The 15,598-nt window shown below is 41.1% G+C and overlaps 1 protein-coding gene across 5 annotated transcripts in view; it reads left to right on the forward strand.

Moving 5' to 3' along the window:
• Nucleotides 1-15,598, forward strand: part of tiam2a (TIAM Rac1 associated GEF 2a) — a 75,874-nt gene that overhangs the window by 53,173 nt on the left and 7,103 nt on the right. For all 5 annotated transcript variants that reach the window (XM_053509891.1, XM_053509890.1, XM_053509893.1 and 2 more), the window contains 5 exons: nucleotides 334-425; nucleotides 11,865-12,053; nucleotides 13,185-13,253; nucleotides 13,835-13,960; nucleotides 14,822-14,930. In XM_053509891.1, coding sequence (XP_053365866.1) covers nucleotides 334-425; nucleotides 11,865-12,053; nucleotides 13,185-13,253; nucleotides 13,835-13,960; nucleotides 14,822-14,930 — 585 coding nt within the window. The remainder of the gene's footprint in view (nucleotides 1-333; nucleotides 426-11,864; nucleotides 12,054-13,184; nucleotides 13,254-13,834; nucleotides 13,961-14,821; nucleotides 14,931-15,598) is intronic.

Here is a 15,598-nt window from a genome sequence, read left to right on the forward strand (position 1 = left end):
TTAATGTGTTGGGAATAAAAGACACTGTGACATGCTGTTATAGTGAAATAAGCCTCCCCCAGGTTATTGTTCAGCCCTTCAGTTGTTGTGGGGCGTGGCTTAGAAGTAACTCATCTACATTGACACTGAAACGGCGCATTTGGAGGAGGAGTGAGACAGACGGAGAGTTTGAGGTATAAAAATGCAATATTTGGGGAGTATTTTAGTCTGGAGCGTTAACACACACTTTGGGCGAGCTCTGAGACCTGTGATAACTTGTTAGAGAAATATGGCACCATTAAAAAGACTACTTAGTAAGTTAGTAAGTAATCATTATGTTCCTCTCCTCTGCAGACGTCTCGTGCGTGTCTGAGAGTTCGGGGAAAGCCGATGTAGAGGCGAAGCGACATCATCGCCAGAGCCTCAGAGCCGTGCAGCTCAGCAAGGTAAGATTTAACCGTAGGAGTGTGACACAACGAGTAACGTCATCCAGCACCGTCACCCATCATCTAGAAACAAATAAGCAGTGAAATGGAGGTTGTGAGGTGTTGGAGTGCTGTGTGTGCCTGCGCGCTTCAGCTGCATTGCTGTCTGATTGGCGTGATTAGTTATCACTCGCTCATTTACTCTTCCCATGCTTCATGACATTTCTGCTGCCTGCTTATTACTTTCTCTCTCTCTCTCACACTCTCTCACACACACACACACACACACACACGGGGAGCTAACAGACTGCTGGTGCTTGTTTTTGCACACTGCGTCGGTGTCCTCAGATTCGTCATCGAGAGCAGGCCGTCTGCGCGCAGCCTGACACCCTAGACAAATGGAGAGCAGTTTGAGGTGAGGGAGGCCTCGATATCACAGCATAATAGATTAAGAATGAGTTGTGGCCTGACAAGTCTCTATATCATAAAGCCATTGCTTACATTTTTGTTGTAGCTGCAATAAAGATTCAGCAGTACATCAGGGACGGGCAATTAATAAATTCATTACCCAGCAGCGTGCTGCCCAGGTCCGTGTTTCAGTTGCCTGGAAACTGACAAGGCTAAAACCTTGGCCAGTGTAACGTGACGTTCATTAGGAGTAATGAACAGGTTTATGAGTTTTATTTAGCAAAAACTCAGGACATTGTATTGCACCATCACATGGCATTGCATGTCAAAGATAACAGTGTCTGTAATGCTGGCCCTACCGCCGTTAAAAACCACTGGAAACACACTCAACTTGTCAACATGGGGCCGTTCCCTCAACAACCAGTTCCTTCCCCATTTACAGAGTGACATCAAACCACCACAGCCACTTAAACTGTGTGAAAAGTGTAATATTTTCTCTCTTTAGTTTTATTAAGTTCACTGGTTTAACAGTACAACACCGACTGGTGAGTTTAGGTTGACCCTATTCTAGAGCGATGGGTGTGTCAGAGTGAGAAGGGAAGTGCATGAAGCAGTACGCCCATGCCTCGTGGCCACCGTACAAGCCCCTGGAGGCAGTGTTGTGGTCAGTCTTATGAACTTCAGTTGGTTGGGTCTAGGCTCAGCAACATTATGTGGCAATAAAATAAAGGCTGCTGTGTACTGATTGACCAGGTTATCACATCACGTGATGGCACGTCAAGTTCCAGGATTGTGACGAAGTGGTTCTGAGAGCATGAGGAATCATTTTCACACACCCCATTGTGTGCTGTAATTAAAATCAAAGGCACTCGAATTAAATATTAGCATCTGTGTCTTTTTTTGGGCCAGACAGTGTGTAATAAAGTTATTTAATTTTAGTACTGTATTTGTGAAGTGCTGTAGTTAAGGGGAAAGTGCCTGAGCTGAGGCTGGGAGTGAAGCTCATTTCTAAACTGAAAAGGATCTTATTGCAGGTTTTAAATAAAAGTAAAAGATTACAAACAGCTCCTTTAATCTTATATAATCATACTCGCATAGTGTGTGTTTTGTTTACTGCTGATTTAAATAGCTTTAATTGTCCTGTGTGTGTGCGTGAGCGCGAGAGAGACCTGTAAGTCGAGCAGGTGGATTAAACACGACACACTCTGCCCTTTTTATCTACTCATTGACATGCCATGCTCCCTCTGTGCCGTGAGCTTCATTATACACGCTGTGTGACGGTGGTGGGATTCAGAGCTGTTACTCTACAGAGACAAGCTTTAATCTGATTTTATCTCTATCGCCGAGTTATTTTCTTCATCGGGATGTAAATGAGGAAAATGAGATGCGTCACCTGCTCTGTTCGGCTCAGACCGCAAACAGACGGCTTATAGCTTTACTGTTCATCATTTTGCCTTTTAATTGCAAAGTAATAATATCTACTGATCTTTGGGTCAGAATACAGCACATTTCTCTTTTGGATCCTCTTTTGGAGTTTTGGTTGTCAGGTGTTGATTAATTTTCTGTGACAACAGTGCAGGTTTATATAAGTTAATGCACACAATCTGATGCAATATGGTTTGTCGAGCAACAGCTCATTCAGGATTTGTTAGACAGCAGTCATGTATGTAATCATACAGTAAGAATGGTGAAATTTTTAAGGAAGGAGTCTCCAGTATCAGAGTTTTCAGCTCTTTGTTGCTGCTATAAGTGACATTAAACAGTGTAACAGTAAATGGATAAAATGTATGTTTAAATTTGTGTTAAGTGGTAAATTCTTGCTGTGTACAGTTAATGTAATAAAACACTTCAGGTGTAACGGTCACACCACACCACCCTGCCATTGATAATTTCACTGTTTAATGTCCCATTATTCCATACTTAAAGGGACAGATGTGATACGTTATGCTTTTTTTCGATAAGTCTGAAAGGGTTTTAAATGATCTGTTTAATGCTGCTTGATAAACAGCACTGTTGACTCAACTGTTTGTGCTGCAGGGATCATGGCAGGGTGTTAATAATGAAATTAGAGTATCAGTCAATGTACATTCTGACATAAACAGAGTTTCAGTTCAGTAGGACGTTATAAAACATACTAAATTTTTACATTTATTCACTGCCCTGTCTGACCTGACCTAAGAACAGGATTTATCCCAGTATGAATGTTCTGTTGTCAAAGTCACATTGAGACACCAGCGGTGTAAATCTGATGAATTTTCCACACTAATGCAGCTTCTATTAATGCACATCTCGTTTCATGATACTTTTTTAATGAGCCTTAAAATTAAAAATGAAAAACGAACGGAAAAGATGAAATTGCCGGGTTCTTGGTCATCTTCACTCACTGAACACTTTATTAGAAACACCTACTCATTCATGGAATTATGTAATCAGACGGTCTTGTGGCAGAAGAGCACGAAATCATGCAGAAACGGCACTTGAAAAATCTGCAGGTTGTGTGATGGGGTGATATCAACATGGATTCAAAAGATTATTCCATTTAGTAGAACCCATGACATGAGGAACCGAAGTTATTTCGAGAGCTAACCGATAAAGTGCTGCATGTGAGTGTATATAGTTAAAAAATGCTTGTGACCGTGTGATTGCTAAACACCCTGTGTCTCTGAGAATGACTTTAGTGGTTTCCTGAATAAACTGAACTGCAATCAGGCCTTCACACTTCTGCAACCTTCAGACACATATGCCGTAACAGCAACCACTGGCTGTCATGATGTCCTTCGAATGCTCTGTCCTTCAGCTCAGAGAGAGATGAAGCTGCTCGGTCAGCATACGGACACAAGCCGGGGAATCATCTCTGCTAAACACTGCCTCGGAGTCTGAGCCAGCTCCTCACTCAGAGCTGTAGATCTAAACACCATCTCTCCCTCTCTCTCTTTCTCCCTCTCTAACACACATGTACACATGCACATGTGCCAGAGAGTCTAAGCCAGTTCCCATGGCTGAGGATAAACGAGCACCATGCCAGATCCGGCTTTCATCTCCCCGCCTTTATCGAGCTCGGGAGAATACACTAGCGGAGACTCTCAAGGACATGAAAGTTATGAAGTTCAAATGGAATTAAAGGAAAACTCCACTCTAAAACACTTTAATTATGTTTTTATTGAAATATCTGTGATGTGTTTGAAGCATCACATTAATGAGAAATCCAGCACATAACCCGTGGATACGCAAATTTCCAGAATGCAATGCAGCAACAGTAGGTGATGTGAAAAATGGTGCCGAGGAACATATTAGTGTAAAAGTTAAAGCTCTGAAACAGTGATCTGTTTGAGCGTTCAGATGAGTGAACGGACGATAGTGTATAAATCCTTCTGCATCTCTATCAGCATGGCATTCTGGGTATTGTAGAAAAGTGTCAACCCAGAAAAAAAACAGAGCAACATGTCTATTAATTAATAAATATGACAAAGGCATAAAACAAATGAACTAATATGGGGGGGGGGGGGTTAAATAATGAAAATGAATTAAATGAAAATTCAATGTCAATGGCACATAGAAAAGGACATAATATTGTAGATATTATTGGAGATTCTTGAGGCTAATAACAAAATCTTTTATTTATGTTTACATTTTTTATATGTTCCTAACATTCATTTATTCATATATTTATTCATCCATTTATTGTGATGAAAAAATTATTGTTTTTTTATTTAGTATTGAAATCTATTTATTTATTCATTCATTAATTTATCTATCGAATCAGGTGGATTAGTAATTTTTTTATTTCTTATGGATTAAGCTCTTTATTTAAAAAAAATCTATTTGGTCCGCTGCGGTGACCACAGATGCCTGCAGCTCCTCAGGATGCATGAGTAGTGTTTTTGGTGTGAGTGGAGCTCTGCAGAACAAAACAGGAAGCTCACCGTAACTCGCTCGGCTCTCGAATGATCTATGTTTTCCAGTCTTTATTTATTGAGCTTTAAAGAGTAGATGGCAGTGTGGCACAATAGCCCTCACCTCAGGAATGAATCACAACATGTCAGAGTTTTACTGCTGCATGGCAAGACGTTCTCCTCTGAGCAATGAGTATAGCTCGCACCCCTCCACGGCCCATATTCTCTCTCTCTCTCTCTCTCTCTCTCTCTCTCTCTCTCTCTCTCTCTCTCTCTCTTTCTGGGATTTTATTCCTCTAGCTGCACTTTGGCCAGCGATTACAGAACATCACCCTGTCAGAGAATATGTAATTGTTTATGCTAAATGATCAATACCAGGGAGTAGAAAAAAATTTCACATTGCTGTTAAATTCTGGCTCCTGATTTCTGGTTGATTCAAAATGATTCAAAATCACGGGTTTATCTTAATGTTTTCATTATCACTGATTCTATACCGTCAGCTTGTAGGTGTGTAATCAACAATTTAACAGTCCCATGTGATGAAAGGAGCCGCCAGTGCTTTAATCTTTAAACATGAGGTTTGTCATTTTTAGCATGCAGAACTTTTCTGGGGTATATGAGATGTCAGGATATTATATTCTGCTTTAGGAAAATAATCAACTTCAGGGTCGCAACTGTGACCCGCCTTCATCACACCACTCTGCTGTTGATTATTTTCCTCCAACAGCATGTCCTGAAGTGTTGTATACCTCTAATAGACACTGAAAAATCTGTAGCAAGGAAAAGTATATCCAAATCCCATCATCATATATCTCAGCTGTGCTGTACAGTACGATGCCATGCAACCTGAGAGAGTGGATGAATGGAATTTCTTCACATAACACGTTTATCGAGATGGATGTTTTTCCGGTCGCCTCAAACCTCAGCGTTAACAGCAGTGTGTGCAGGACAGCCAGAAACGTCTTCATTGTATTGATGTTTAGAGGGATGAGGTCTTTTGGCAGTTCGCTCACACGGCCTCTTCTTTATGCGCTGTGGAAGCTGCAGTGGCTCATGCTGAGGTGTATCCCAGCATGCATCTGGCCAGCGCTTTTTGTCCATTCAACAGCTATTGATATGCAGATTCACTGGGCAGCAGCATTTTTTTTTTTTCTCCACTGCCTACGCTTACAGTACCTGTTAGTGATCAATTGATGGATCTCGACACAAAGCCATTGAGCCTTGAAGGATGTTTGTGAACTTACCGAGCATCAGATTTGAGTATGAGAGAGGAGAGGAGAGGAGAGGCGAGGAGGTCAGAGTCGGGGAGGAAGGCAGTTTAGGCATGATGCCGGCTTTCAGAACAGTTAAACTGAGAAGGAAGAGCTGCGCCCTGGGCCGGAGGACGAAGAGTCAGGCTCGGGCCGTCTGGAGAATCCTGTACAGACTCGTGTTCAGGGTGAGTGCGTGAGTCCAGTTCTGTATCACAGCTCTCGAGGTATGGAGACCTGACGCCACTGCTCTGTTTCTGTAGTGTGAGTGTTGAGATCTGTACTTTAAATACAGCATGTGTTCTCTAGATCAGCACATGTTCTTGGTCATTTTGACAGCGTGTGTACTCGGGAGTGTAAATTGGTGTGTACTGTAGGTGTAAAGGTTATTTCACAACGGCTCGGACTAAAAAGCAGAACTTTTATAGACTACTGTGAATGTGTGTGTCTTTAATTTTTTGTTCACGCTACTCACAGTATCACCACATCAGGCTGTTTTATTAAAAGAAATAAAAAAGAAATCGGCCAAGTTTACTATTTATTGAAATATCAATTTCTAAACTAATAAGATCAAATAAAACCAAGTTTAAAACAGATAAAATACACGTGCAATTGTTATACAGTAACAGGCTTACTTCGTCACTTATCTAGAGCTTACTTTCAAAGAAGTCGAGTGGCTTATTAACGTGACTGGGGTGTGTTGTCTCTAAGTGTCTTCCTACTTTGTTGGGTCTCATGCTGTCTGCTGCCAGCGGTTTAAGACACAAAACACACAGAGGTCTCTCCTCTGTCTCCACCATCACCACCATGAATCCAAGCGCAACATACAGTAGGCTTCATCATGTTTTCCTTTCGACTGGCTTTTTGGTTGATTAGGCTGATAGTGCTGAATCACCTGCTTTTTTTGTGGTCCATGTAACAAATGTGTCCATTGACGTTATTATGCTCACTACATACAGTACGCTACTGACCCGGTTTGTGACCGCGGTAAAGTTAGTTTGATATTCACATCTCCGAATTCAATAGCTGCGTAAATAAACCCGCAAATAAGATACCCACATATATTTCCTCTCTACATTGTCTTTGAGCTACATCCGCCCTAAATTATACATGTTTAAAAGCATAAACACCATTATTCTCTATGCAACGGATGATTTAGGGATCATCGCAAAATGCCGCACAGCAACAAAAAGCGTAGAACGATATTGATCTTCTTTTCTGTTCAGCGCCTGAAGGATTAAAAAGCAACTTTGTTGCCGCACTGGAAACTGGAAATGCCAGACTAGTACTGCCTGATAAAATATTAATTTTTTTATAAAAATACAGAAACATCAGCATACACATTGGAATAAATGAAATGACATATATAATACCGAATGTTTCCTTATATATTGTTCCTCTGCAATTAACTTTAAACCGTTATTGTTGCGCTATGGTTCCACTTTTTCTCTGATGTTATTTTAATTTACATGTATTAATGATTCATTTCTTTGCGTGTGATTGTTTAGTTTCGAGTGTCCGATCTTTATTGTCAATAAAGGAAAGCATGAATTAGAATAGGTACTTTCCTATTATTTTCATTGCGCCCCACCTGTCATGTCTGTATTCCCCACTAGCGGGGCCGCCCCACACTTTGAGAACCACAGGCTTAGGCATTGATGTTTGGATGTCACAGAGGCTCCAGGTCCAGTTTCAGTACAAGGTGTTCAGAGGTGTTGAGTTCAGTCAGGCCTCTGTAGTGACATTACACACTATGTCTTTGTGGCTCTTACGCATCATGCTAGATAAGCTTTTGCGGTTTTTTAGTTCTTTTAGGGATATTTTAAAACTGCAACACACAGAGACGGTCTGTACTGCACATTGTGTAATCCAGACTTAGGAGAAGATACTGGTCAGGGGTGCACATATTTTTGTAGATTTCACTATGATGAAGGAAGTGATTTACTTCATTGTGCGGGTGTGATGACTTCTGAGTGCTTGATTCTTATGGGTATTCCTATGGTCAACCTGAAGCATGCTGGTGCAGAGATACTGTAGATCTGCATGTTTAAAAAAAAAAAAAAAGTCGTCAAATACAGAGAGAGAGAGAGCTGTCTACTCTGCATGTCTTCTTTTGTCTTCGTCCTGCTCTCTCGCCTCCACATGCTCCTATTTTAATCTGTGTGTTTCCTGGCTCACGCATCACCCAGCACGGGGACAGAGAAGCGCGTTGCAGTGCTGTACGTTAGCGGATGAGTCATTTACCTGCAGGTCCTCGTCGGATAAATAGACATTTCTCACGATTGTTCGTTATCCTTGCAGCGGTTCTCCAGCTGTGTGTGGGAGATCCGGCTGAGACTCTCTTTATGCATACAGAAACAAATGATCATTTTACTCCAATTGTCCTGTAAATTGTAAAAAGTGATATGATGTCACGGGTTACCACGGCGACTGTCCATATGTACCCACGCTTGCCAAATTTTTATTTGTTAAACTTTTTATTCGTTTACATCCGACACCTAATGTTCTACAGAACAAGTTTTTCAGCAGCACTGCAGAGCATACATGCAAATTTGCATGCAAGTTTCATAATGACGACATGATCGCGCAAAGCGAAACAGTTTGTCAGGGCGACCTTATCGCTGTCACATGCAACTTTTATGTTGTTTATGCTGTGATAAATGTTTGATCCGGATAGGTCCTAGCTGCTCTTCTTCAGTGTAGTCAAGATGCAGATTTGTGTGTGTGTGTGTAACAGCTTCTAATCTTTAATTAATGAGTGATAATGAGCTCCTGGGAGGCGCAGTGATCGCGTCTGCAGTCCCGTCTTCACCCCGCATCTTTTCCTTTCCCTCTTCCTCTCTACCCTTTCCTTCTCTTTATTGGTCTCTCCTTCTTTTCTTTTGTAACACCGTTTTTTTTGCAGAGTTTCTGGAGCGGCTGTGTGGTAATTAGCGAACGCTGCAGGCTCCATCCCAGACTCATGACTCACACACAGCTTTGTACCCACTCAACCCCCCCCCCCTTTTTTTTAAACACACACACACACACACACACACACACAAACGACATGCAAAGCTGACTGCTGGTACTTTTTTTTTATTTGTGCCCTTTATCAGTTTGTTAGGATGCTGATTACTTGCATGCACACACTGACAAACACACACACACACACACACACAATACGCCAAATCCATTTCTTGATTTGTATGCAGGACTTTCACACTGCCAAGGTTGTGTTACGTTTGTGTAGATGATCACACTTGTTTATTTGAGTCGATCCTTTTTGAGCGTCATGTCTATATCACTGTGCGAAAATAGAATTGGATAAACGCTGACATAGCTCTCTCTCTGTGTGTGTGTGTGTGTGTGTGTGTGTGTGTGTGTGTGTGTGTGTGTGCGCTGCACCTTCCCAAATAGAACTAATCAATATTTTTTCTAGCTATTTCAGGATTTTTTTCTCTCTTGCCCAGAGACTGAGAGAATCGCATGTTAGCATTTAAATGCTTTATCTCTTCTTACCAAATATAAATGTTTTATTCAGAACCAACAGATAACGTGTGTTAAACAGAGCAGAAAAATCAGATATGAACTGTGTACGAGATGATGTGAATGTGTATGAGCAACTTTTGGTTTTGGAATAATAAACATTATAGGGAAAAAACCCTCTTGTATTTGTCCTTCGCTTGTTTTCATCATTTCAGACTCACATCAGGGGTACGATCAGGGAACGACCTTGTGCTGACCTCTGGACATCAGTATGAGCGGAGATCAGAACACCAGAACCAGAAGCGAGTCTGTAGGAAATGTATTAATGTCCAGTTTTAGTTTAGATCGAGAAACACCGTACATGGACTTGATGTGAAGAGTGCGCATAAGCTTTTAATACATGATTAACACTATGGTAACTTTCTTTTAGCGACTTTAAGAACAACACCTGGTCCAGGTAGAGAATGAGATGGTTTATTTTGTGAAAACATCTTTCAGAAAAGACTTGTTTGACTCTTTTCTTTGAACTGGTCTATAATTATGATTAACAATCATAATTAAAACTTCTAGTGGCTCTGTTCCAGTCTGAAAACGAATATGAGGCATAAAAACAGCATCACATTTTTATCTCACTTTCATCTTATTTGAAGCTCACTGGCGATTAACATGATGATGAGCCTGAGTATGAGGTGTGTGTGTGATGTGTTGGCAGCTTTCACTCATCTTTAGTAATTTCATGGTCAGAGCTACAGTACGCTGGTTCACATCAGGCTACTGGTTTGTGTAGATTTAGATAAATACTGTAGATGATAAAAAAATATACCAGGAATTTAAAGTAACTGCATGAGAGTGATACGAGACTCTTGTTATGACCTGGAGGGATGTAGCGGAGTGTGAGGAACTTTCAGAGGAACAGGTCACACACCTCACTGTCATTTCTTTGTTTTGTTTTTTCACCCCATCATAACAAGCTTCCTATTTAATTAAAAATGAAAAACCTCCCAGGGTGTGTGTTCAAATCCGAACAGTGAGTCTGCGTTTGTCGTCGTTTTACCCCCTACTCCTCATACACACTCGCTCTTTCAGTGACGGGAGAAAGTCTTCCATGAGGACGTTTCTTCTGTTTAATCCAAGGTTTTTTCCCCGTTCTGTCACCTTTCATGCGTTTGATTCCGTCCTCAAGCGCAGTGTGTAAGGAGGCACTAAAATAGAAGTGCACTGTCACTTAAAAGCTTAAAATGCAATGTATTTCAGAGGTTTATGAATAATTTTGTTCAAACTCTAAAATATTGAAACGTTCTTCATCCATTTTTGGACATTTTATTACATTTATTTTTACTTCCCAAAAATAATCTTTTATTTCTTCCTCCTTGATGTAGCTCATGGAGACTTTAATTATGGTATAAAATATAAAAGAGAACAGAGAATTATGTCACGTCAGTCCAGCATACGGCTAAAAACAGCACAGACAGCGCGATGCTCAGATTAAATCATCGCTGCCATGAAGGATATCAGTAATGCAAGATTTTTTGCCATTATGTATATTGACAAAGTCCTTCCAGAGCAGCGTGTTGGCTGGCGGACATCTTGGCGACGCTCCCAGTGTTTTCAGGGTCACAGGACCAGAAGATTGGCTGATTAAACGTCACGACGCTCGTAAAACCTGAAGCAACTCGACACGATTTTTTAGATTTAAAATCTAAAAAAAAATGACATACATTTCGTAAAAGATTTTTTTTTAGACATGTTGGCTGTTTTTCCTGATGGACGAGGCTTATATACTATAGCTGATCATATTCGTGTCATTTAAAGAATAGTTTCGTGAGTATTTTAGTTCATATTTCAGTTCATATCTCAAATCATACCGTGTTGATGTTTGATCATGATGCTAAAGGAAATTGGGAAATGTGCACATATGGATTGCAAGAGAAATTCATAATTTTAACAGAACTCATGAAAGTAGGAGGAGTTTCTCTGGAGGTTTTGACAATAAGACTAGCAGTCGGAACAGAAAAAGAGTGTGAGATGCAGATGAGGTTTGTTTTACTAGCTAACGCAAAGAAAGACAGGGTGCCAATACTATTAATCCTGCTGAAAGTTGAAATGATGTGAATTGATGGAGCGAGGCATGTTACGTCAACTGCGTGTGACTGGCAATTTATCCGAGCTGACAGTGCGTGTCACAGCAGGGGAAGAGGATGTTTGAGGGTTTCCTGTGTGAGTGTTTCAACGAGACGATGCTGGGGTCAGATTAACGACGGAAATCCTAAAAAAATTATAATATAGCTTTAATTATGGGGAGTTTCATCCATGAAGATTATTTCTACCTGATGTCTGACTCGTTTTTAGATAAAACCCTGTTCTAAGCTTGTTTTAAAATAAATTAATCAAAGTTCTGCAAGTGTTGTGAATCTGTCCATCTCCTGTGTGTTGTGTTGCAGAGTGTGGAGACGGTGTGCGCACTGTATCACTCCTTCCAGGACGCCTCTGGAGAACCGATGGAGGTCCAGAAGGAGACGGCGGGACCGGACTCCGCCCTGCTCAGACCCTGTCCACGACACATGTCCGTCTCTGAGAGACTGCGCAAAGTCGTCCAGGAGTTAGTGGACACGGAGAAATCCTACGTCAAGGTCTGTTAAATAATAGCCGATTTATAAAATGTTGTAAAGTGTGTTTGCATTGGGCAGGGATTCATGGGTAAGAAAGACACTTCAGGTCTTGACGCTGAGAGGCGTGTCTCTCGTGATTTTTATTCTAATCATTGCTGTAGAAGAAGTTTTAGATTCCAGAAGCAAGCAGTGTTTATCAGCTTCATCAGGACAGGCCGAGCGTCATCGTGACTGTCCGGCTCAGCACGCGTTAGTCACTCATGACAACATCATGGCAAGTGGTTCATGATAAACGTCGTATCTCTCATAATAATCAGAGATGTCTTAGAGGTTTTCGTTTCCCTTTCATTTCTGTAAAACAAAGAAGATTCTATTTAATCTTTTGACAAACTGTAAAGTGCCGTGCTAAAGTCTTGGCGACCTCCTCACAGAGAAACAGCTGTACACTTTTAAAAAAAGGAGGAAATTAAGTAATCGAGCATGAACAAAACTTTTTTCACATTTCAAAACCTAGTAAAGTCCATTAGCAGGAAAAACAAGGTTTCACACAGAGATTAGTGTGGTTTGTTTTATTGCCATTAATGTATACATAAATGTTTCATGTTTTTTTTTCGCATTACAGAATAAAGACATGGTTAGCGCACAACACTGGAATGAGTAGAGCTTAAACAACATTTGTAAAGTCAGTGCTTGAGCGTGAAGTCAAGCTTGCAAAAACAGTTTATACAGTAGATGCTACAGTTTGTGACGTCCCTCAGGCTGATGATTTATTAAATTGTTCACACACTGTGTTGCAAATGTTGTGTAAATGTGTGTGAGTCTGCGTGGTCGCTGGAGCTGGCGCAGGAGGACGCGTGTGTTCCAGACGTTTCACTGTGATGTGCTGTGTTGGCTCTGGTGCACCGCAGTAAATCAGCATAATGAGAATATTGTGCTTAATACAGCCACAGCCTGCCAGCACCTTAACACTTACACAGCATCGGCCTGGGCGAGACACGATCCTGTTACAAATGTATTTGCTCCCCCCCCCCACCCCGGGCAGAAGTGAATGATGTGGAATTTAAACAGAATGTTAATGTCTCTTTAATTAACACACACACACACACATCAGGATCAGTTGCGCATTAAATGCTTGTGTGTTTGGTCTGTCAGGATTTGAGCTGCTTGTTTGAGATCTACCTGAAGCCCCTGCAGAACGAGACCTTCCTCACACAGGATGAGGTAATGCTCAACATGAATCATGAATTTCTAAAATAGTTTTTTTATTACAGTATTTACGATGGTAATAATTCGACCCCTTGAGTTTTTAAGTGTTCCTGATCCCAATCCACTCCGACCCATTTGTGACTAATGCTAATGGCTAGCGTTTTAGCCTAGCTGAACTGAACTGAACTTGACTTCAACACGGTTCAGGATGTCTCTGGAGAGAGATGAACGAGGCGCATTAAATGGCCATTAGCGCGCCAGGACGTGCCCTTGGACAGAGCGGGCCAACTGAGAGAGCGAGCGGTTAAGCTGCACCACTCAGGATAATGTGACCGAGTTATAAACATTAAGCACTGAGTGTCAGGAAGCGTTTAGGACGCGCAGTGTGTGTTAACACTTTCTTACTGATGTTTCATTCTGATTGGTCACACTGTGAACCCTAGAATTAATGGTGTTCCTATGATCTACCACCATCCTGACCCAAATAAAGCTCATACTGAAGATGAATGAATTATTGATGGAACCCGTAACTGTCTAAAGAACCCTTAAGCCCCCCCCCTTTTTTTCATGAGTATAATGAATGTTTCTATTTTCAGATGGAGAGTTTGTTTGGGAGTTTGCCGGAGATGCTGGACTTTCAGAAGGTGTTTCTGCAAACCCTGGAGGAAAGAATCGCCTCGACTCCAGACTTCAGCACACTGGAGACCCCCCTACAATTCAAGGTTAGGACTATGTTCACACTAGCGAGCAGTGAGTCTACTTTGGATCACAGACTTGTGGGTGTGGTCTGTTCAGCATTGGTTTAAACCCGATGAGAAATGTCAGTAGTTAAAGCGTACATCCTGCAGCCAACTGGATAAATCTAATTAACCATTAGATTAATTAATTAATTACCTAATTAAACTTTGTTTGATTTAATCTTCATACTTAGGATTAGGTCAGGGCCAGGGGTAGCTTAATAGGTTCTACGTTCAAACCCCACACCAACCAAGTTTTCACTGTTAAAGGCCTTTAACCCTCAGTAAATGTAATGTAAATGCAAAACAAGTTAAATGTAAATGTATCTCTGCTAATTCCTTTTGAGTTTTATATTTCTTCAATTCAATGTACTGTAAGGCTGATAAAACCATATAAGGTAGCTTTAAGTGGAGACCTAAAGCAACCTCATAGGGTCATAGGGTCGGTCCGGGGAATCATTCATTGTTAGAATTTCTCATACCTGATTTGCATAGAATGAATAAAATATTCATTTAAATGTTATTAATTTCTATCCATTGAGCCTCAGTAACCAGTTTCATGAATTCAAATGGACTAAAATGGTAAAAAGTCTCTTCGTCAGCGTGAGTTGAGAGTGCGGGTCGGGTTCTGTTCGAGTCCCATCAGTCATCTGAGTGATTACAAACAAGAACACGCATGAACTTTCTTTTCAAACTTCAGCATGATGTTAATATCCCCCTCTCTGAGACTCACAAAGATCTTTTGTTTCTTGGACTTTTGTTCTGATTTGAAGATCATGTCTGAACGTGATGATTAAGCCGTCATGGTCTCTCTCTCTCTCTCTCTCTCTCTCTGCTCACATTTAGAAGCTGCTGTTTTCTCTCGGCGGGTCGTTCCTTTACTACGCCGATCACTTCAAACTCTACAGCGGCTTCTGCGCCAACCACATCAAGGTCCAGAAGGTTCTGGAAAGAGGTACAAACACACACGAGCTCACTGCAGTCATGTTAGATCATTAGTGAAAGTCCTAAATCTGTAATGTTTGGAGATTTGATTGAGTGCAGTTCCTCAGGCAGAAATAAAAATAAACACCATTTCATATATTTTCCACCACCCTGTCAGTGATTATTTACTGTAACAGTACAAGACCTACTGCTAGACGTACCCCTTATTCCACAGCTGGTTGGAAGGTATTGATTAGTTTTCTGTAAAGGTGAGCTCTGAGAGTAGTGCAGCTGCACATATTAATAGATGTTAAATATGCTGATGATGCTTTGGGTGATAAAGCATCAGATACAGGTTCGGCATTAAAAAGTAATTTATGCATCATGATGTTCATCTGCAATGCAGTTACATTCTCTGCACCATCAAAAGCTCTAGCAGATCATTTTTTTAGGCTTTAATTGGTATGTCCATAATTTTTACTAGCAGCTGTAAACATGAAGGAGGTCTGATCTATAATAAGGATCTGATCAGTAAAACTGGACCGTACAATAAAACTAAGTCTAAGTGTGTAACTAAAAATAACTGGATTTGTGTGAGTGTGTGTGTGTGAGACGTTGGCCTGGTTTCAGATTCGGGCACGCTGCCCAGTGCTAAATGAATGAAAGTGTGATCTGGCCGGCTCATACGTAGGGGGGGAG

The sequence above is a fragment of the Clarias gariepinus genome, chromosome 13, assembly GCF_024256425.1.
Source record: "Clarias gariepinus isolate MV-2021 ecotype Netherlands chromosome 13, CGAR_prim_01v2, whole genome shotgun sequence".
Taxonomy (NCBI): Eukaryota; Metazoa; Chordata; class Actinopteri; order Siluriformes; family Clariidae; genus Clarias; species Clarias gariepinus.